General features: G+C 36.6%; 1 protein-coding gene across 2 annotated transcripts in view; it reads left to right on the plus strand.

Annotated features, from left to right (window-relative positions):
• The window catches only part of pi4kab (phosphatidylinositol 4-kinase, catalytic, alpha b), a 47,273-nt gene that overhangs the window by 21,575 nt on the left and 5,046 nt on the right, over positions 1-20,652 (plus strand). Inside the window, exons 20-51 of one of the 2 annotated variants that reach the window (XM_038277271.1) lie at positions 154-262; positions 1,370-1,506; positions 1,589-1,722; positions 1,838-1,920; positions 2,001-2,071; positions 2,153-2,277; positions 3,227-3,308; positions 4,111-4,194; positions 4,569-4,658; positions 4,788-4,907; positions 6,601-6,615; positions 6,768-6,860; positions 6,956-7,112; positions 7,191-7,318; positions 7,422-7,580; positions 8,603-8,754; positions 8,866-8,973; positions 9,070-9,197; positions 9,409-9,567; positions 9,658-9,737; positions 9,850-10,049; positions 12,763-12,853; positions 13,660-13,827; positions 13,928-13,981; positions 14,067-14,187; positions 14,306-14,435; positions 17,321-17,464; positions 17,566-17,636; positions 17,758-17,864; positions 17,962-18,066; positions 19,387-19,512; positions 19,595-19,715. In XM_038277271.1, the coding sequence (XP_038133199.1) occupies positions 154-262; positions 1,370-1,506; positions 1,589-1,722; positions 1,838-1,920; positions 2,001-2,071; positions 2,153-2,277; positions 3,227-3,308; positions 4,111-4,194; positions 4,569-4,658; positions 4,788-4,907; positions 6,601-6,615; positions 6,768-6,860; positions 6,956-7,112; positions 7,191-7,318; positions 7,422-7,580; positions 8,603-8,754; positions 8,866-8,973; positions 9,070-9,197; positions 9,409-9,567; positions 9,658-9,737; positions 9,850-10,049; positions 12,763-12,853; positions 13,660-13,827; positions 13,928-13,981; positions 14,067-14,187; positions 14,306-14,435; positions 17,321-17,464; positions 17,566-17,636; positions 17,758-17,864; positions 17,962-18,066; positions 19,387-19,512; positions 19,595-19,715 (3,652 nt within the window). The remainder of the gene's footprint in view (positions 1-153; positions 263-1,369; positions 1,507-1,588; positions 1,723-1,837; positions 1,921-2,000; positions 2,072-2,152; positions 2,278-3,226; positions 3,309-4,110; positions 4,195-4,568; positions 4,659-4,787; positions 4,908-6,600; positions 6,616-6,767; positions 6,861-6,955; positions 7,113-7,190; positions 7,319-7,421; positions 7,581-8,602; positions 8,755-8,865; positions 8,974-9,069; positions 9,198-9,408; positions 9,568-9,657; positions 9,738-9,849; positions 10,050-12,762; positions 12,854-13,659; positions 13,828-13,927; positions 13,982-14,066; positions 14,188-14,305; positions 14,436-17,320; positions 17,465-17,565; positions 17,637-17,757; positions 17,865-17,961; positions 18,067-19,386; positions 19,513-19,594; positions 19,716-20,652) is intronic. The other variant, XM_038277272.1, reaches the window with a different exon arrangement.

Genomic DNA, 20,652 nt, shown 5'->3' on the forward strand with positions numbered 1-20,652 from the left:
TAACAAATATGCCTGATTTTCAGTCCTTTATTTGACTTGTTCCTTGAATGGAACAAAGAAAATTGCAGTTTACATTTAAAAGAGTCAATATTTTTATTATAGAGTATTAATTATCATATTTTTGTTGCCATTTTTATTTTTCCCCCCAAACAGTTAACCAGGAGACTTCCAGCAATCAAAGAAGCCAAACCTCGTCTCCAGAAGCTGTTCAGGGACTTTTGGTTGTACTCTGTGGTCATGGGTTTTGCCGTTGAAGGATCAGGTGAGCAGGAGAAAAACGTTTAAGTATTCATTAGCGTCACAGACTTACAGCACCTCTAAAAGACATCAAATACAATAAATTGCTGCACATAAGTTGCGTTAGTGGCCTTGAGTTGCCATATACACATAAAATGTCAATCACAAGTAGCTGTAATTACACATTTAAACAAAATTAGGAGAAGTCTATATACAAATTATAAGTGTAGTTTTAGTAACTTAAGATATAATTTCTCAAATATAAGAAATTAATTCCTTAAAAGTCAGTACAGTAATAGGAAAAGCTAACAAAAGAAATCATAGGACAGAAATGTCTTTTATCACAATCCTAAAACAGACAACTTTAAGGAGTGACCTTAGAGATGCATAAATAAAGGATAACAAGTAGAAAATGTTTTAAGAATTGCAATTAAACTAATTCAATGCTTAAATTACTAAAAATGCAGCCTGTTAGGCATTACAGTTTATACACTTAAATTAGGGATAGGAACAGGAGCTTGTTGAGAAGGATTCCCTAGGGGGGAAAAAATATCTTTCTAAGTATTTTCTTTGGAGAGGTGACAATCTTGGACAATCTTTGCTCATAATGTTTTACACAAACTGACTAGATCACATTAGCAAAAGCCCATTTCCATATATGTAAAGCACAATGGAGGGGGTAATTTGCCTACACAACACCTGGCTACTTTGGTGGCCCACCGCAGTGGATCTCAGCCCAAACTGAGTTACCGACAGGTCTAAACAGCAGTTTATCTGCAAAGAAAATGGACAAAAATAACAGGTTGAAGGTTTGAATTTATGTGCTAGTTTAATAGAGACCTTTGATAGAGCTATGGTGGAAAGAGTGTTAGCAATATTAAAAAAAAATAATAAACTAAAGCTATGTATAAAAAAAGTGTTGGCCAAAACTCTTCCAAAAGGATGCGAGAGACTGAGGTCCATCAGAAGACTGTAGCTCTGCTAAGGGGGTTATGAAAACCACAGTATCAAAGGGTGTACTGGTTTCTTCAATTGATCTATGAGCAGTCATTGATAGGCGTGTATATATATATATATGTATATATGAACATAGTTAGGCAACATGTTTAATTTTTATGTTTTGTGTTTTTAGGGTTATGGCCAGAGGAGTGGTACGAGGGCGTATGTGAAATTGCCACCAAATCTCCTCTCCTCACCTTTCCAAGCGGAGAGCCTCTTCGTTCTGAGCTGCAGTACAACTCGGCTCTGAAAAATGACACAGTGACACCGGTACGGTGTTAGACATCTACATACTCTAAATATGACCAAACTTCAGCACCAACTTGTTATATATTTCATTTTTGCCTTCTAGGCTGAGTTGAGTGAACTGCGGTCAACAATCAGCAATCTGCTTGACCCTTCTCCTGAAGGATCTGCTCTCATTAACAAGCTAGACTTTGCTATGTCCACCTACCTGCTGTCTGTCTACCGATTAGAATACATGAGGTCAGCTCACCTACCTCTACATCTTACATGTCTCTTGTTTAGTTTCAACAAGTTCCTCAATATAATATAATTGGTGCAGTTTTTAATAATCTTCTTCAACTTTATACTTTGTCAGGATGCTGCGATCAAATGATGCCGACAGGTTTCAGGTCATGTTTCGGTACTTTGAAGACAAAGCCATCCAAAAAGATAAATCTGGTAAGAGCTTAAACCACATTGGTTTACATAGTACTTTTAATTTGTCATTAACTTCTTTATTGTCAATGAAATCCCTTTAGGAATGATGCAGTGCATCATTTGTGTCGGTGACAAGGTGTTTGATGTCTTCCTCCAGATGATGGCTGAAAAGGTAGATAGCATGACCTCTAATCAGAAAAAGACTTCATTCTTTAATTTGGCTAAACATTTTTGCATTTTTCTAATTTTTTAGCCGAAAACTAAAGAACACGAAGAGGAGCTGGAACGACATGCTCAGTTCTTATTGGTCAACTTCAACCACACTCACAAACGAATCCGCAGGGTGGCTGACAAATACCTCTCTGGTTTGGCTGAAACGTGAGTCCAGCTACTCACTTGTCTTATATATAGTCGTACTTGAAGTTCACATACCCCCAATTAGAAAAATAATAAATTCAAATTAGTAATAATAATAATAATAAAAAAAACTGAAATTAAGTTTGATAAATCATAATTTTGTAAAATAAAATATTGATTTTGAGTTTGTTTTTTTATATTCTAAAAAACAAAAAAACCCTGACAAATGAAAGAACCTTGCTCATGAACAGTGAACCAACATACCTGTATAAAATTTCAACCTGGAGAGACTCACGCAGAGAAGCTGCAGTTAGAAAAGTATTATTCAGTTTATTTATAAAGGTAACATTCAGATTCTTCAAAATGTTTCCATCTAAGGAAAACCAGCTGATTGTGAGTTAATTGACTCTCTGCAATCCCTCACACTGACCATGCCTGTAGCGACAGTGGAGAGGAAAATTCCCTTTTAACAGGAAGAAACTTCCACCAAAACCAGGCTCAGTGTGAGTGGCCATTTGCAGTGGCCAACTGGGGTTCAAGGAGACAGAAGCACTTTAAGACATAAACCAAATAAGTTCTTTGGCAGTCGGGAGACAACGTAGATGCTTTGAATCAACGTACAGTTGGACGAGTAACCTAGAAAAGGATTATTATAGCCTTCCCTCCAGGCCTGGACACTAGTGGTGGAATTAGCCAGATGGTGAATGGGACTGAAAACAAGTCTGAGAATGAGGGAGGAGATGGGGTGGAGGTCGGTTAAAGTTTATTTGCAAGAGAGAAGTTAGGCCAGGAGCTAAATGAAGGGGATCTTTACAGATGATCAGGTTTTAAGGAAGGATATATATATAATATAGTGTCATGATTTCCATTTTTTTTGTCTTTAAAGGAAGGGTAGGTAAACTTTAAAGCACAACTGTAGGCTCAGTCTTTAAAAAAAGTATTCTCTGCTAATTATTGTGTCCCTCAACAGATTCCCCCATCTTCTGTGGAGTGGTCGAGTGCTGAAGACCATGTTGGATATTTTGCAAACACTCTCTCTGTCTTTAAGCGCTGTACGTATAAGCTGTGAACCAATGAGAAAATCCCTAATTGATTATATTAGTTTAAAGCAGCTCTCAACTCATCATGTTTCTGAACCCACCATTATCACATCTTATAAGGCTCAAACCCAAATTGAGGACATTTCTGAACTTCTTAAAATTATTGAATGGAAAGAATGTGCATTATTAACCCTACATGGTAAAGTATAACATCAGTTTATGCTAACACAAAAAATACATTTAAAATTATCTGAATAAGTTCATTGATGCATTATATTTAAAACCCAAAAAATTCCTGAGCCTGTTTATAGACTTAAAAGTGCTGTTACTCATGAACACAGTAAAGGAGTCCAGTAACTGAGAGGAGTTTCTAAAATAAACTAAATATATAGCTTTAGTTTTATGGTAAATGGTAAATGGCATGTACTTATATAGCGCCTTTATTCAAGTTAGGAGACCTGACCAAAGCGCTTTACACTACATTCATTCACCCATTCACACAACACACTCACACACTGATGGTGGCAAGTTACACCATTATACCATTGTAATGAATATATATGTACCAAATAATTACCATTTTAGTTTCTAATTCAAAAATTAGTCTAGTCCTAAATAGAAATCAAGCAAAATCCATAAAGAATATGCTACTAAAAAAAGAAAGTGAATTTCTCTTATAGCCTGCACCACACTGCTTTGCTCAATCATCTTAACAAACTTTGCAGGTCCTCTTCTATTGTGTGATTTACAGGGTATTATTACCACCTGCTTTAAGCTCTATTACACATTATCAGTGTCTTTATCATTTATTAAGGACATACACAAGGATCAACCGTACTATGATATTCCAGACACACCGTACAGGATCACTGTTCCAGACACATATGAAGCTCGAGAGGTGAGTTTGAATTGTAATTCTAAATGTGAACAATAGAGGGCAGCAGAATATTGTTTTTAAGCATCTGCCTTTCACTGTGAGTCATATATAGGATTACAGAATCTATGTAACTCTATGCTAAAAAGAATTAAGGCACTCCTGAAAAAACAGTAGTGGCCAAACAAGGTGTTGACACTTTGGGAACAATTTGAACAATTTCTCTGAGGGTTTTACTTTACTCTACTCTACAATTGTGAGATCCTGAGGCTTGAATGTTACTGATCAGCTTTGCATGATATATTACCCTGTATTGTGCCTATTTGTTACAATTAGATTACCGTAAATGTCTTTCAGTCTTCTTGATGAATAAGTGTTACATATACATTTTATTGCAGAGCATAGTTAAGGACTTTGCAGCACGTTGTGGTGAGATTTTAAAAGAAGCAATGAAATGGGCCCCATCAGTCACAAAATCCCACCTACAGGTTTGTTCTTCTGTGCACAACTTATGAATCTTAATGCAGGAGATGGAAACATATTTCTCTAATAAAGATTTGCTCTAAAAGTATTTTATGCTGTTAATGTTCTTACCCTATCTGATCATTTTCTTGCAGGAATACCTGAACAAACATCAGATCTGGGTGTCAGGACTCTCTCAGCATACTGGCCTTGCCATGGCCACAGAAAGCATTTTGCACTTTGCAGGCTACAACAGGCAGAGCACTACACTTGGTGTAAGTGTCCACTGTAAAATGATGCATAATTCACATCGCTATGTCTGATATTAGGTTGAGCAAAGGTTAAAGACCGTATATCTAGAAAAATATTGATAAACCCATGAAATGGCAACCAATCACTAAATTGTATTTATTAGTTTGAATTATCCCATGGTAATTTGAGTGATAATACAACACATCTTTAAAGCTACAAGGAAGACAATAAATAGGTGCACAACTGGATAATTATTGTGAAATCTCTATTCTACACAGTCAAGATTTTGCATCTAGGGATTTGAAATTATTGGCATTGTCATCAGTCTATGTATGTCACTGATTTTTTAACATGTCAGTATTGATGGGGATAATAATAACAGGGTTCATATTTTTAAATAATGTTTATTTCTATCATGTTGCTGTTGTGTCATTTTTTCCCCCAGCTTTTGAAAGGGTACAGTAAGATATAGAAGATTGTTTTTTCAGTCATAACTATGGCCAGAAACCTGTGCTATCAGAAACTGAATATGAACTGCTCTAATTGAATCTGTAATCCGTCTGATAAGAAATACATTAGTTTAAAAATGAATTTGACAAAAATGAATGGTTTGAAACTGAATACATTTACTATAAAATTGTATTTTTCTGTATTGAAAATCATATGTGTTTTTCACTAGTTTTTTGTTGTTGTTGCAAAAATTCAGTGTCTTTGTATCAGACAACTGCCAAGATACAATCAAACACAGATTCATGGATTGATATTTCACATCAGGTTAAACTTATTTTAACACATTTTGGGCTGAAGCTCTGGAGCGCACATTAGCCTGGTAGATGTCGTTCACCAGGTCAAACAAATTGATGGTGAAATACAGATCCATGTAACACCTAAACTGGATATTGCTATCCAAATGCGGAAGAAAAAAAAAGATATCTGTAATGTTAGGCTCAGAAATATTTACAGCCTTTACTTGCAAAAACAAAAGAGGAATGACCAACAGTCATCATCTTGGATTTAGCAAGCAGTCACTGATTAAAAGAAAAAAATCGTAGTACTAATTACATTTATGCCCCATGAGGAATACCTGTAAATTTATAACCTCCACCTGCTCTATAGCCTTGTTTTGTTACAGAGTCAATCACATACTTTCAGAGGTTTCCTACTTTAAAAGGCTCAAAGATTCTTAATTAAAATGTGTGGCACACTTTGATCGATAATTTTACCTAACATTGGCCCCAGTGGCCCTTTGGTTAATATCTATTCAGTATTAAATGCTTTTCTATCAAAGGAAATGTTCCTTCTACAGCAACTGCCTTGCTTTTTTCATAAAACTGATGGAAGTTTTTTTTTTTCATGCAAACATGTTATGTTGAGTTTGAAATCCATACAGCTGGGTTGTAAACAACAGATATGTCTGTTTACCCTACTGTATTGTGTATGCATGCCAGCTAGTCTGTGTAACTTTATTTTGCTTGCTGAGCATTTGTTATATTTTCCTGTGCTTGCATTCTGCTAAACCTGTCTTTTTATTTGCTTCATTTTTTTTTTTTTGTATTTTCTCTTCATTTAACTGACCCAACTGCCTCCCTGGTGGTTTGGCTGATTTACGGCTTACCTGGTTACTTACTGGCAATGGACGGGTGGTTTGAATGGCTGGTTATCCATTCGGCTAACTGGTTAAACTGATGCTGTCCTTCACCATGGTTTCAACCCTAGGCTGCTTTTCCACAGGTTGGTCTCAACACTAATTACAGACAGACAGGGGTTTAAAACTTGCACACACAAAAAGTGTATGCTCAACTCTTACTGCACAGCTGCATGTTCTACTTTCCAAGCTCTTGAATTTTTGGTCTCAGGCTTTACAAATTACGTTTTCTGTTTAGACCACTCAGCTGACGGAGAGACCGGCATGTGTGAAGAAAGATTACTCCAACTTCATGGCATCACTTAACTTAAGGAACCGTTACACCGGAGAGGTAGAGCTTAGCATTAGATTTGTTTCCAATTAAAATTGTATGCATACTGAATGATGATCAATGCATTTGTTGGCTTGTTTTTTTTTTTGCATCAGGTGGCTGGTATGATCCAGTTTTCAGAGGCAACACACAGCCACTCTGATCTTAGCAAGATGATGATCAGTCAAATGACCAGCGCTCTAGAAAGAAAAGACCCGGAAGCATTCACTCAAGTCATGTTCAAAATGGCGGCTTTGCTTATAAATACAAAAAGTGAGCTCTGTCCGGTTCATTAAACTGAAGTTTAAATGTGTAATGTGAGTTTGAGAGTTAATATAAAGTGTCTTTTAGACTGCGACCCCCAGCTGCTGCACCATCTGTGCTGGTCTCCACTGAAGATGTTTTCAGAGCATGGGATGGAAACGGCCATTGCCTGCTGGGAATGGCTCCTTGCTGCACATAATGGAGTGGAAGTTCCAGTAAGTGTTCACCACAGACTTTTTCATTTATGTCAGCAAAGGTTTAAAATACCACTTTGTGCGAAAGCATTGTAATGTTATTCTCTCCTTTTAATGTTCATAGTTCATGCGTGAGATGGCAGGGGCTTGGCAGATGACCATGGAGCTGAAGATGGGTTTGTTTTCAGAAACTCAAGTCGAGGCCAGACCCCTGGCTGTGTCAGAGGAAAGCCAGCCAACACCCTGCGCTCCAGATGTCATCCCTCACTTCCTCTGGATAGAGGTGACTGAGACGCAGCCATATAGCATCAGCATCTTTTTCTTCCTCAAATTAAAATGTCAGCATTTTATTTGAATTTACCTAAGGTTTAGGTTTCTTTAGAGGCAATCTCTGTTTGTGCCCAATGCATATGGAAACTCCCCGTAAAAATTGTCTACAGCTTATGAACAAATATGTTTTTCACCTTTAAAAACTGGTAGCTGGCTGGAAATTCATAAGTTTAATTGTTGTTAGATCGGTGAATGAAAAATAAACTCTGTTAAATTTTCCCTGAACACTGCAGTCTTTATGCTGGATGTTTTCTCTGTGGGGAATAACACTAAAGATGAGCCATTTTTGCTCTCAGTGATGTATTAAAAGAATTAAATAACTTGAACTTTTTACATTAGAACTACAAGTGTTGAAGTGTTTTTAAGGTGATTTAGTTGTTTAAAAAAAAAATACATAACTCAGGTGGAAGGAAGATGTTTATGAATAAAATCTATATTCACTTTAGGATGCAGAGTAAGAATGTTGTTTACAGAGAGCAATGCCAACTGTGTTATAGCTAATACATGGTGCTAAAACATCTTAATAGAAAGACTCTTGTTTTGTTTATTTGAAATGACAGTAAGTCCTTGTCCACAGAGAATCTTCTCTCATTCACACAAAGTTACACTCTTTTAATTTAAATCATCAATGCTTCTGCAAAGCAGCAAAGTTGGAGAACATTTCTTGGATGGATATATTTTTTAAATAGGATTAATTTCTACTAAATCAGCAAAGCAAATCAGACATGATAGTTTATTTCTTAGCCCATTTGAATTCAAAAATTCAACAACGTAGAATTTTGCAATAAACAGCCATAATGATGATAGAAATCACCCCTCAAAAATATAAATTAGGATATTGCCAAAAAAGCAAAGAAGCCTCTTCTCAGCAGTAGATACTGGACAAACAAGTGTGTGTCCAGTATCTAATGCCGAGAAGAACTACGATTCCTTATTTTCACTCATAAAAGATTTTATTTCCTGCTGTTTTTACAGTTCTTGGTGCAGAGGTTTGAGATTGCCAAGTACAGTAGCGTGGACCAGGTGGAGATCTTCATTTCAATTTTGCAGAGATCTCTTTCTCTGAGTGTCGGAGGATCCAAAAGCAGCCTGAACCGACATGTTGCTGCGATTGGCCCAAGATTCAGGTATATTTTTATCACATTAAAATGGTAAAATGATTTAATATCATATTGTCAGGCAAAAATAATGAATAATAGTAAACTAATGCAGTTTATCACCAACCTCCATCCTTTTAGACTGCTGACTCTTGGTTTAACTCTGCTGCATGCTGATGTTGTGACCAACACCACCATCAGAAATGTGCTGCGAGAGAAGATCTACTCTACAGCGTTTGACTTCTTTAGGTAGAAAATGCATTTAAAATGAATATAGAGTTAAAAAATTCTGTATTTTAAAGTCTTCTGTTCATAATCACTGTTTCCATCTGTGTTTTCCTGTAGTGTCGCTCCCAAATTTCCCACTCAGACAGATAAGAGACTCAGAGAAGACATCAGCATAATCATAAAGTTTTATGCCTGCCTGCAGTCTGACAAGAAGTACCTCACTGCTACCCAGCTGGTCCCCCCAGGTAAAATAACAAAATATTAACAAATGATCTGTTCTTTAAGAGAAAATCATCATCATCATCAACTTAATTTGTTTGTTGCAGATCAGATTTTATATTAAAAAAATAAATAAAAGCAGATGCTTCCTTTTTTATTATCTTAAGAAAAACTAGCATTATTATGAGGAAGTTAATGAATATTTAGGATGGATTTATGAGGATTTTGTTCATCCAGATCCCCAGGACATGTCGGTGAACAGTCTGTCTGTAATGGCAGTTGCAGACAGCAGGAGCAGTCTGGACATCGCTGTCGGCCAGAGGCAGCAGATTCCTCAGGGGTGGATCAACACCTACCCTCTGTCCTCTGGGATGTCAACTATTTCCAAGAAGTCAGGTGAAACACTAGTTAAACCTTCTTTAGCAGACTTCCGTTTTATTTTGGGTTATTATAATCATGAAGATCACATCCATATCCTGTTTTTAGGGCTCTCTAAGAAAAGCAACCGAGGTTCACAGCTGCACAAATATTACATGAAAAGACGGACTCTGTTACTGGCTTTACTGGTATTTCTCTACAATAGTAATTCGTACATATCTATAGTGTTGTAAAGTCGAGTTAAACACATTTTTTTTTAGAGTTTTGTAATGAATCCTTGTCTTTCATATCTCTTCCCAGGCCAGTGAGATTGAGCGGCTGACAATATGGTACAACCCGTTATCCACTCAGGAGCTCGCTATAGCAACAGAGCAGTCAGTGGAAACCAGCATCGCCAACTGGAGGTCCAAATATATCAGTCTGACAGAAAAGCAGTGGAAAGATAACGTCAACCTGGCCTGGAGTATATCTCCTTACCTGGCTCTGCAGCTGCCTGCAAGGTAAATAGAATATATATATATAATATACCATATATATATATATATATATATATATATATATATATATATATATATATATATATATATATATATATATATATATATATATATATATATATATATATAATATATTCAGAGTTAAACAGAGTTCAATGCAGCTTAAAAAAGGCATCAACTTAAATTTTATCTTCTGTCTAGGTTTAGATAAAAGAAGAGATTATGGAAAATAAGAATATCTGTCTATATCCTGCCTGTTTCAATTTAAAAGTCTGGATTTATAAGAATGACTTGGTCCAATCCAAGCTTGACTCAGACCTTTCATCGCACCTCGATTATGGTCACCATCACTGGCGGCTATTGGAGTTTTCTCCAGGGGGGCTATAAATTCAAAGTAGACGTATCAAACATATACCAAGTATCACACCAGTATATTTATATGAATGCCAACAACAACAAAAATTCTAAAAACACTTTAAAAAAACAAAAAAATTATTTCATGTAGAGGTTTATTTTTTGCCCTTTTGGGGTATTGTGAAGGCAAATCTGTGTTTTGCCTGGTCCAATATGGTGTCACAAACCTAAAACAAAGTTTAATAATTGTGAAGCTATTTGACAGTTTTACATTTTTTTTATATATAAAACTATTTATTTTTCTGAGAATAAATAGTTTAAATATTTAAGAGCAACTATGCAAATTAACAAAAACCTAGAAAAGGCACACTAATATTATATTATTTTCTATGTGAATCCCAGATTGTTCATGCCTCTTTGCCCTTTCTAAAAAGTGCTTTAAATCAGCCCTACCTGTCTGTATCCATACTAGGTCAGTCCTGACATTTGAAAAAATGTCATCAATCCGACGACGAAACAGCTTTACTCACCATTAAAGAATAAATATTTATCTTGCAAATCTAAAAAATGTATTAATATATTTCAATTTTTTTATTTAATTTATGAAATTTTATTATTATTATATATTTTTTTATGTCTTGAAGGTATAGTGGAGGATTTTTTTAAAGACCCACCCTCATCACTTAAAACAAAATTTTGTGTGCAAGAGCATGGCCAAGCCCATTTCTCCTTGTGCATGCCCTGTTTAAAATGTGCTGTTCTCATAGCTCATCAGGCTTACTTTGTCCACATACAACGGGAACTATATAGTGGACTCTATAGCAAACTCAGTTTACTGACCGTTTGGACAGATCACTGCTTTTTGCTCCTTTGGTCATGTTAATCAAGCTCATTGGGTGGGTGTGGGGGCGCCCTAGTGCCCTCTATTGACCAGCTGCCACTGGTCACCATACTATCTACTTTTTCTTTATTGCTTTAGAGCAAAGGTCTTCAACAGGGGGTCCGCGACCCTAGGGGGTCCACGGAGGTTCTGCATGGGGGTCACGAAAGTTTTGGTTTATTAGACTTTTTTTTTTTATATATTCCCCCCTGCAATATTCCCACTTATTGAAATGTCTTTAAATACACATTAACATGAATTTAACACACTGAAGTAAACAGATAAATGGAGGCAGAATATGTCTTTCAGTCATTAATGCACAAATTCAGTGACGCACAGGAGCTCTTTCAAGCTAGGCACCGTTTCATTCACAACACCTGTCCCATCAACCAGGAATCAGAAATACTTTAATAAACCCAGGGAGAAATTACTTTCATTACATTACTCCCATCTATAATAGAGAGACTATAGGATCAGTTTGATATAACACAATTTCGTACAATATATATAATTAGGGGGTCCCCGCTCCATCCCGCCATCAGTTTGGGGGTCCTTGGCCTGGAAAAGGTTGAAGACCCCTGCTGTTTAATGTCCTATGTGCATATGTTGTAAACACAAAAGGGCTTCGACTCCCCTAAAAGGTTTCATCAGTAAAAAAAAATCACACAACTTTAACGGTCATGTTTTGAAAGTCTGATCTAAATAGACTTTACCTACTCACTTAAAGGCAAAAGTTGAACACTGTGGATTTTGATTATGAGCCTACAAAATATAAATATTTTTTTACCCAACATTTTTTCTATATACAGATTGCAAATTACATCAAATAATCATAACAGTTAAAGTCTGATGTTTGCTAATTTAAAATTTGCTATATAATGATGATTGAGCTTTCATTCAGAAAGAATGAAAATTATTGGTAAGACAGTCCAGGAAACCTGTAAATTTGTATCTGGAAAGGTTTGGAAATGTTTTTAAATGGTTAAAAACATTAATTATAACCATCAAAAATACACGTCATATAATTTTTACACTGAGGTTTTTTACCTGGTTCTGCTGGAGGTTTCTTCCTACTAAAGGGAGTTTTCCTCTCCACTGTTGCTACAAGCATGCTTGGTGTAAGGGATTGCCTTCAAGTCAATGAGTCGATGCAATCAGCTAGTCTTCCTTGGATAGAAAACTTTTAAACAATCTGACTGTATGATCTGATTGAATATGCCTTGAGATGAAATGTGTTGTGGATTGGTACTATATAAATAAACCTAATTCAATTTTCCTTTTTAATTGATAGAAATTAGCTTGTTGTTATTGCCAAATAAGTATGCAGTTATACATAAAACAATCTGTTTGTTTCATTCTTTTAATAGCCTAAGTATGGCATGCTTAAGCACAAGCCTTTTCAGTGTTTTTTATGTTTTAAATAAATGTTTTTTCTTCATCAGTACACGTTCTCTCAGTTTTGTGTTGTATGTTTTTTCTCAGATTTAAGAACTCAGAGTCTATTGTGTCTGAAGTGACACGTCTGGTACGAATGGATCCAGCTGCTGTCTGCGATGTTCCTGAAGCAGTAAAGGTTAGCCCGTTGAAAAAAAAGAGAAAAAGGAAAATAGCTTGCAGCTCAATTTATATTTGACTTAATGTACCTGAATATTTTTTGTATCTGAGGGTTTTTAATGTATCTGAAACAAATAGAGATTAAATAGCAGGTCTCAGTTTGAGACCAGAAGGGTTTATCTTGACTGACTAAGTGGGTTTTTGTTGAATGGACAAAACATCAAGTACCAAAGTTGTACAATATTGTTATAGTTGAAAGAACATATTTGTCAACTAAATGTGCATTACCAGCCCCCAACTAAACAAAGTACAGAATAAGTTTTTTCCCCCTCCTCATACACAACTGAATGAGATATGTGGTTCATGGAAATGGACAAAAAATTTGTTTCATTGCTTGAGATTCTTTTCTCAACCTGGGTACACAATCTGCTTTCTTAACATGAAGCAATTTAAATCCAAACGCTGAAACTTAAACGTTTGTGATCATAAACTTTCTTTGTTCTTATAGTTAAACTTTTTTGCATAACAGGTTAATCTTGTTTAGCTCTGCTTTAACAAGCTCCTAATGGGCTCCATCAGTGAGTAAAGTAGAGACAAGGGAGAAGACAACAGCTGTCCCTAAAGAGCTGCATCACTTTCTGCATAATTCACTTTGACATTGTTTATCTGTTTTGTTTTTTTTTACTTGCTGATATGACTCATACACAGTGATTTCTCTGGAGGATTTTTTTTCCCAACATGAAGTCGATTGGGTCATGCATGCTACACATTAGGATCTGCTAATGTGATGTAAATGTTGGTTAAGTTCTGTTCTTTTGTCTGCAGTTCTTGGTGACTTGGCACACAATTGATGCAGACTCTCCAGAACTCAGTCACATCCTCTGCTGGGCCCCAGCAGATCCACCAACTGGACTGTCCTACTTCTCCTCCATGTATCCTCCCCACCCCCTCACAGCTCAGTATGGGGTCAAAGTTCTGCGCTCCTTTCCTCCTGTATGCATATAAACACATAATGAATGTAGAATTGAAAACTGCTCTGAAATGTATTTGATTTGCAGTAATCAGTAAAAATTCTCCTTTTTTGTGTTGCTAGGATGCCATTTTATTCTACATCCCTCAAATTGTCCAAGCCCTTCGCTACGATAAGGTTTGTATTAAAACATCCAATGCTGCAAATGTATTTAAACTCCTGCATTATACGTGCATTCCTGAGTTTATTCTCTATAATCTAGATGGGTTATGTGAGAGAGTACATCCTCTGGGCCGCTCAGAAATCTCAACTGTTGGCTCACCAGTTCATCTGGAACATGAAGACCAACATTTACCTGGATGAGGAGGGACACCAGAAAGACCGTGAGATATTTAACCAGAATCAACACAAATGCACAAGGAGCAGATTCTGAGAGGCTAAGCAATGTAATAAAAACTATAATTATGTCTGATTTTTATTTTATATTTTGCATCTCTTCAGCTGACATCGGGGAGTTGTTGGAACAGATGGTGGAGGAGATTACTGGATCGCTCTCTGGCCCAGCAAAAGACTTTTACCAAAGAGAGTTTGAGTTCTTCAACGAGATCACCAATGTTTCTGCCATTATCAAGTAGGACCATACTATCTGCCTGAACCTAATACCAGTTTGTATCTAGGCTGTTTTTCAATCCTGCTTTTGGGATGCTTATATGAACACATTGATTAGAATTTGTTCATCAAAAATCCTTGTTTCTGTTTACCCTTTATTTAACCAAATGTAGTTTGGTGCCCATTGGGCTTTGTTCAATGATCAATTTAAATCTCTCTGGTGGCTGAACTTATTCATAGATATGGAAACAAAGACACTAATGTTATCCTGTCTAATTAATAAAAATTGCATCATCTATTAAATATTTGCATGCATTTTAGTGCCTTTACTAGGATTAAACATCCCACTTTTATTTCTTGCCAATCACAACTCTGTGCTGCCTGAACATTATTTAAATCCTTGAAGCTATTCTTGCTCTAAAAATGTTCACTGCAAACCGATTTCTATAAATGGTGAGGATTAAGGCTGCACCGATCGCTGCTTTCTGATCACCGATACCCGATCTTTAGAATTGCTAACATGCAGGGATTAAAGTATTCCAGCCCCAGGCTGGATTTCCAGCTTGTAGCGATTGCCCATGGGTAAAAAAAAAATCACTTGAAAATAAATTGATTGTAAATAAATTTTAAAAAGACAATCAAAATTCCTCTTGCCTCACTCAGGCAATGGTTGCAAAGGAGCGCTCTGAAACTAATAGCAATAGAGTGCTGTTTGTGCGGTCCCGCACACGTTTGCCGGGAGCTACGGCAACAACTGATTTACCAGCGTCAATAACTGACCATGTATGCAAGTAAAAAATAAGGGTTTGTGCTTTCCTCACCGAACACAACCTCTCACAGCATGGTTATACTCCTGCAGCAGTGTGTCCCAGTGAGCTTTTCGTAGGTATAGCACAGACACTTGGATTTATGCAAAAATATTGAAGCGTGGTCTGTGCTATGTTATTCCACACCACAACGCAAGAGGGGCAATCAGGAACTAGCTGTGGGTCTAGATACGGCCGAGGCGGTGAGGAAGTTGTGGCAAGTTTGTGCGACATGGGAGGAACAGGACGGCAAAAAAGGCGGGGAACCAGGTGGAAAAAGGGTCGTTCTCACGCACCTCGCTCTTCTTGTTTGTCCATCTTCACGAGTCGTTTTCTGTAATGGCGGTCATACAAACAAAACAAGCCGGTAAGGTACCAAACAGGAAATACGCATAGTGTAGAGCGGATGTAGATCTGACCAGAGGCCTCCTGTCTGTGGCACTGTCTGCGGTCACCTATAATTTGGGAGAGATAAAGCAGAGTGTCTGCAGAGGAGGTGGGAACATCTCTGCGTTCACTGTGACACTCACGCAGACCACCTGGTTTCAAAGTAAAGGATTTTTTTTTTTTTTGCTTTAATCCCTGAACATGCCGATTCCAATCTTCATCGATACAGATTTTTTTTTTTATAACCGATATAGTCTGTTGTAAGATCACAAAACCCCTTAAATACCCCTTATCTTACTGAAAGGCATTAATCAATACCTGTGAAATGTTAAAAACTTCTGAAATTACTGCTCTCAAATATAGATCAAAGTTTGGAGCATTGACTTTTGGACTTTTGCAGAGGTAGATAAGATCTGTGAAAAAGATCAGTTTCAAATCTAAATATCGGCCGATCACAAATCGAGACCGTTAAATCGGCCGGCTGATTAATCGGTGCACCCCTAGTGATGATGCACAAAAAGTGCAACAGACACAGTCCAACTCAATATAAATCAGCTGTCACCAGGCGCAGAAATATGCGCTGATGAACTGGTCAGGCTTTTACTGGTCAATACTGATTTATTATTTCCTTAAGGGTAAAAAAATACTAAAACTGACAAAGTTTAAGATGTTAAAATGGACTTATATTCAGCAGAATTTAAATGAATTGTCTTTGATAATTTTACTGTGTGAAAAAATTGGCTTATTTACTTTGAGTCAAGTTTCAGTTGTGAAACAAAACAAGTTTGAAAGTGATTGGATCTGCCTTAAACTCTCATATTATGCATCGTTTGTTAGTAAAGTAGAGGTTAGTTTGTTATTAGATACAGTAAATGAAGTGACACTAACAGGACTTTAAATCATCATAGAATAGGACCTTATTGTTTGTATTGTTTTGTTTCCTTTGAACAATGTAAAAACACAATTTTGCATAGCTTTTGGTTTATACTCCAGTAACCATAGCTTTTACAGTCAATACATTTTCCTATCACTGAACTCTTTACTTTATATTTGAAACGGCTGCTGGGAGTCATCATATTATGGGGCTGTTTTTAACACACATTGACCATTTTCCCAATTAAAAGCTAAATTGGGTACCAATAAAAAATCAAAATATTTTCAATCTAACCCACTGACCCTGAAAAAATGTAGATAATTTTTACAGTCTTAAAGTTATCACCTTGTAACTTTAGTTTAGAATCCTGCATGTAATCTTTAAGGTGTTTATGAAGTGGCGTGTTTTCCCAGCAGTGAAGGTGTTTTGTTCCACTTCCTCTCTCTGAATCCCTTTGTTGTTCATTAATTTAGCCACCAATTGCCCTTCTGTCGTTTCCATCATGCATTGATCTGGAAAACACACGTGTCTGTGAATATGTGGACTCAATGAGATGATTTCTTACTGAAAGTGTTGTGTCAGCTCAGAAGAGACCAGAGGTTTCCCCTCTGCCCTCATTACAGCACTAATTGCAACAACAGGGGAGAAATCTCTACTGTCCCAAGGCCTCCACTCTGTATAAGTGACTCTCCTCTGTGATTTACAGCAGAAAAAGCTGTCACTTGTGGTCTGAAGTCATTTAGTTTGATGCCCATTGAGCTCAGTAGTCTGAATAACAAACGTCCATGCACAGAAGATCAGAAAAGTTGTTTGTAACCTGTTTTTGTTTGTCTTTTTCAGGCCTATTCCTAAAGGGGAGGGACGGAAAAAGGCTTGTCTGGAAGCCTTGGCTCAGATTAAAGTCCAATGTGGGTGCTATCTTCCCAGTAACCCTGAGGCCATAGTTTTGGATATAGACTATAAGTCTGGTACTCCCATGCAGAGGTCAGCCACCAGATCAACAAGAATAAATCAGATTTATATAATTACCTTTTTGTTTTATCTGTCAAAATAAAATATTCAAATGCCTTTTCTCTTTTTTGCAGTGCTGCCAAAGCCCCATACTTGGCCAAGTTCAAAGTTAGAAGATGTGGAGTGAGTGAGCTAGAAAAAGAAGGTACTATTAGTGGCAAAAACATCCAAAATATTCTACATCTTGTGAAAAGTGATCTGGAATATTTAAAGTAGATTTAATATTTCTCTAATTTGCTTGTCCATCTCACCATCCTCTCCTACAGGACTTCAGTCCCATTCAGATTCTGTGGATGAGATGAATGGTGAGGAAGAGGCCAGGAGAATCTGCTGGCAAGCAGCTATCTTCAAAGTTGGAGATGACTGCAGACAGGTCTAAAAAGCTCAATGTCCTTTTTATCATTCCCTGATGGAAGCTATGAATCTTAAATCATATGCTCCTCTTCTTACCGCTTTCTCTGTGTCTGCAGGACATGTTGGCTTTGCAGATAATCAGCCTGTTCAAGAACATTTTCCAGCTGGGAGGGCTGGATCTCTATGTTTTTCCCTACAGAGTGGTGGCCACAGCTCCTGGAGTAAGACTCAACTATTTCCTCATACAAAGCAATTTTCGATCCATCCATCCATTTTCTGACACGCTTAACACCAAGTGTTGCAAGAGGTGCTGGTGTCTACAGTATATTCAGCTGTCTTTGGGCGAGAGGCAGGGTACACCCTGCACAGGTCGCCAGTCCATCGCAGCGCAAACAAACAAACAAAATTTAAAATGTCAAAATATTACAAAAAATGTACTTTCCCAAATGCAGCCAGATCTATTTATTTATTCATTCATTAAAAAAAGAAAAGCATAATGGAAAATATTTGACAGATTTTATGCACAAATCATTATCTAATTGAATCTTAAGCTTAATCTAAAAGCTATATACATGAATATGCTTAGATACATTGCCACTATTCTACAAATATATACTATAAATTCAATTCAAAAATAACTTTTTTTGTTTATCTTCTGAATTCAATTAAAAATGGGTGATGATTCTGAAATTAGGTCTATTAAATTAAATTTCAAAATAAAATTTGTCATATCTTTTCCTAGGGCACACATTTCATTTCTTGCAATAAGTAATCATTAAAACATAAAGGTATATAATGGTTATTACTGGTCTGTTATAATAGTATGTACCATATTGTTCTCTAAATTCAGAATATAAGAGTTTCAAGTTGGATGTTTGACTTAAATTCTGCCTGATGGTGGATAATTATAGGTTCAGAGTTTTCTATGTAAAAACTACAGATTTAAACTGATTTGCAAATAATCTCTATCATTTTACTTTCATAGCACTATGTGGCTAAAGATTGGAACTTTTACAGTGGTGGAAAAGACATTGTCAGCTTTTATTACTTTTAGTAATCCCTGAGCACAACTATGATTCTGAGACTGGAAGCTGATTGAGGGAGATTCAACTCTGAAACTACTGAAACTCACTGTTGTTTTAATGAGTAACTTCTCTTCACATTGTTTTTTTGGGTCAGGACACGACCTTCTCTAAACCCAAGAGCAGAACAAGCCACAATGAACCTGGGCCTTGTGTGCTGCTGCTTCTAGACGTTATCTTTTGTTGCTACTGAACGTTTCTTTGGTTAACAGCAGTCTCTTAGAGATAAAATCATTTGAACTGCTAAGATTCATGTATCACACCTTGGGTTAAAGAGAAAGTACAGTGTAACCTAGCTTGCCTAAACTCGACTAGTCTATAGTATTTTGAAATGCAGTTTCTCGGCCTCTACAGAAAATATCTTTAACAAAAAACTAAATAATTAGACACAAATGTTTAACTGGAATGGTGGTTTCTGTAAGCCACTCTACCCCTTTCATAATATCACTGTTTCCATAGTGTGGAGTGATTGAGTGCATCCCAGACTGCAAGTCTCGGGACCAACTGGGTCGGCAGACTGACTTCGGGATGTATGATTACTTCAGGAACCAGTATGGAGATGAATCCACGCTTGCTTTTCAGAAGGTAAATACTAAGACATCCTCCACTAACCATCCTATTACTTCAATGCAAACTGACATCTGAACTAATATTTTGTCTTTTTTAGGCACGGTATAACTTCATTCGCAGTATGGCAGCTTACAGCTTGCTGCTCTTCTTGCTGCAGATAAAAGACAGACACAACGGAAACATTATGCTGGACAGCCAGGGCCACCTCATTCACATCGGTGGGCACATCTTAATCTATTTTTAGACTTTAAATCTTTAGACAATAAACCAAATGTTTAGCATTTCTTTTAAATCATAAAGAGTTATCCACATTTATTGGTAGTCCTATGAAAATACTCAAAACATTCTTATTTTATCTTTTCATTTATGTTTTTCTCTACCATTATGTTGTAGGGATTTTAATCCTACTCTAATATCTTACTTAATGTATGAGCCAGTGAAATAAACTTGGATCATTGTCTAAGTTGTAATGCAACTCGTTGAGTAGTGTTTAACTTTTAGTTGGTGCTCTGAAAGTGTTAATAGTAAAGTTTGAGGAAGTAGCAACTTGCGGTTGATTCCTGACTTTACATATATCTGCTTTATGTAAAAGCCATGTCTTTTTGACTATCCCATACTGAATATCCTTCAGAAGTTGTAGCTCCTACCTCCTATTCCTAGCTCCTAACCCTTTACCTGTTGCTGGGTTAGCAGAAGGAACACTATCCAGGGTAGGAAAGGAGCTCCAGACAGCGTTCAGCCTTATGAACATCATTACGAGATTGACATGCACATGAATGATGCTTATCAAATAAGGACAATATCCTTTAGGAAAAGATCTACAAAAACAAACAAAAGTTAAACAAACGGAGCGAACAAATGAAGCTCCCTATTTGAAAACCTAAAAACATGAAGTTGCAGACGTAAGCATGTGTCGCGTGAAGAAATAAATTAAACACATGGACAGAATTGTTGGTCCCCCCTCATTAATGAAAGAAAAACCAACGGTTGTCACAGAAAAAATATGTAATCTCGTAAAAGTAATAAATTAAAAAAAAGATCGATTTGAATGAAAGTCCGACCATGCTTTTCAAACATGCCTCAATAAATTCATGAAAGAGGCCTGAACAGGTTAAACTCTGATGTGAACATCAGGAGGTCCCTATGCTAACTGAA

This window comes from Cyprinodon tularosa, unplaced genomic scaffold (assembly GCF_016077235.1).
Source record: "Cyprinodon tularosa strain WSP-4 unplaced genomic scaffold, ASM1607723v1 ctg130, whole genome shotgun sequence".
NCBI classification, from domain to species: domain Eukaryota; kingdom Metazoa; phylum Chordata; class Actinopteri; order Cyprinodontiformes; family Cyprinodontidae; genus Cyprinodon; species Cyprinodon tularosa.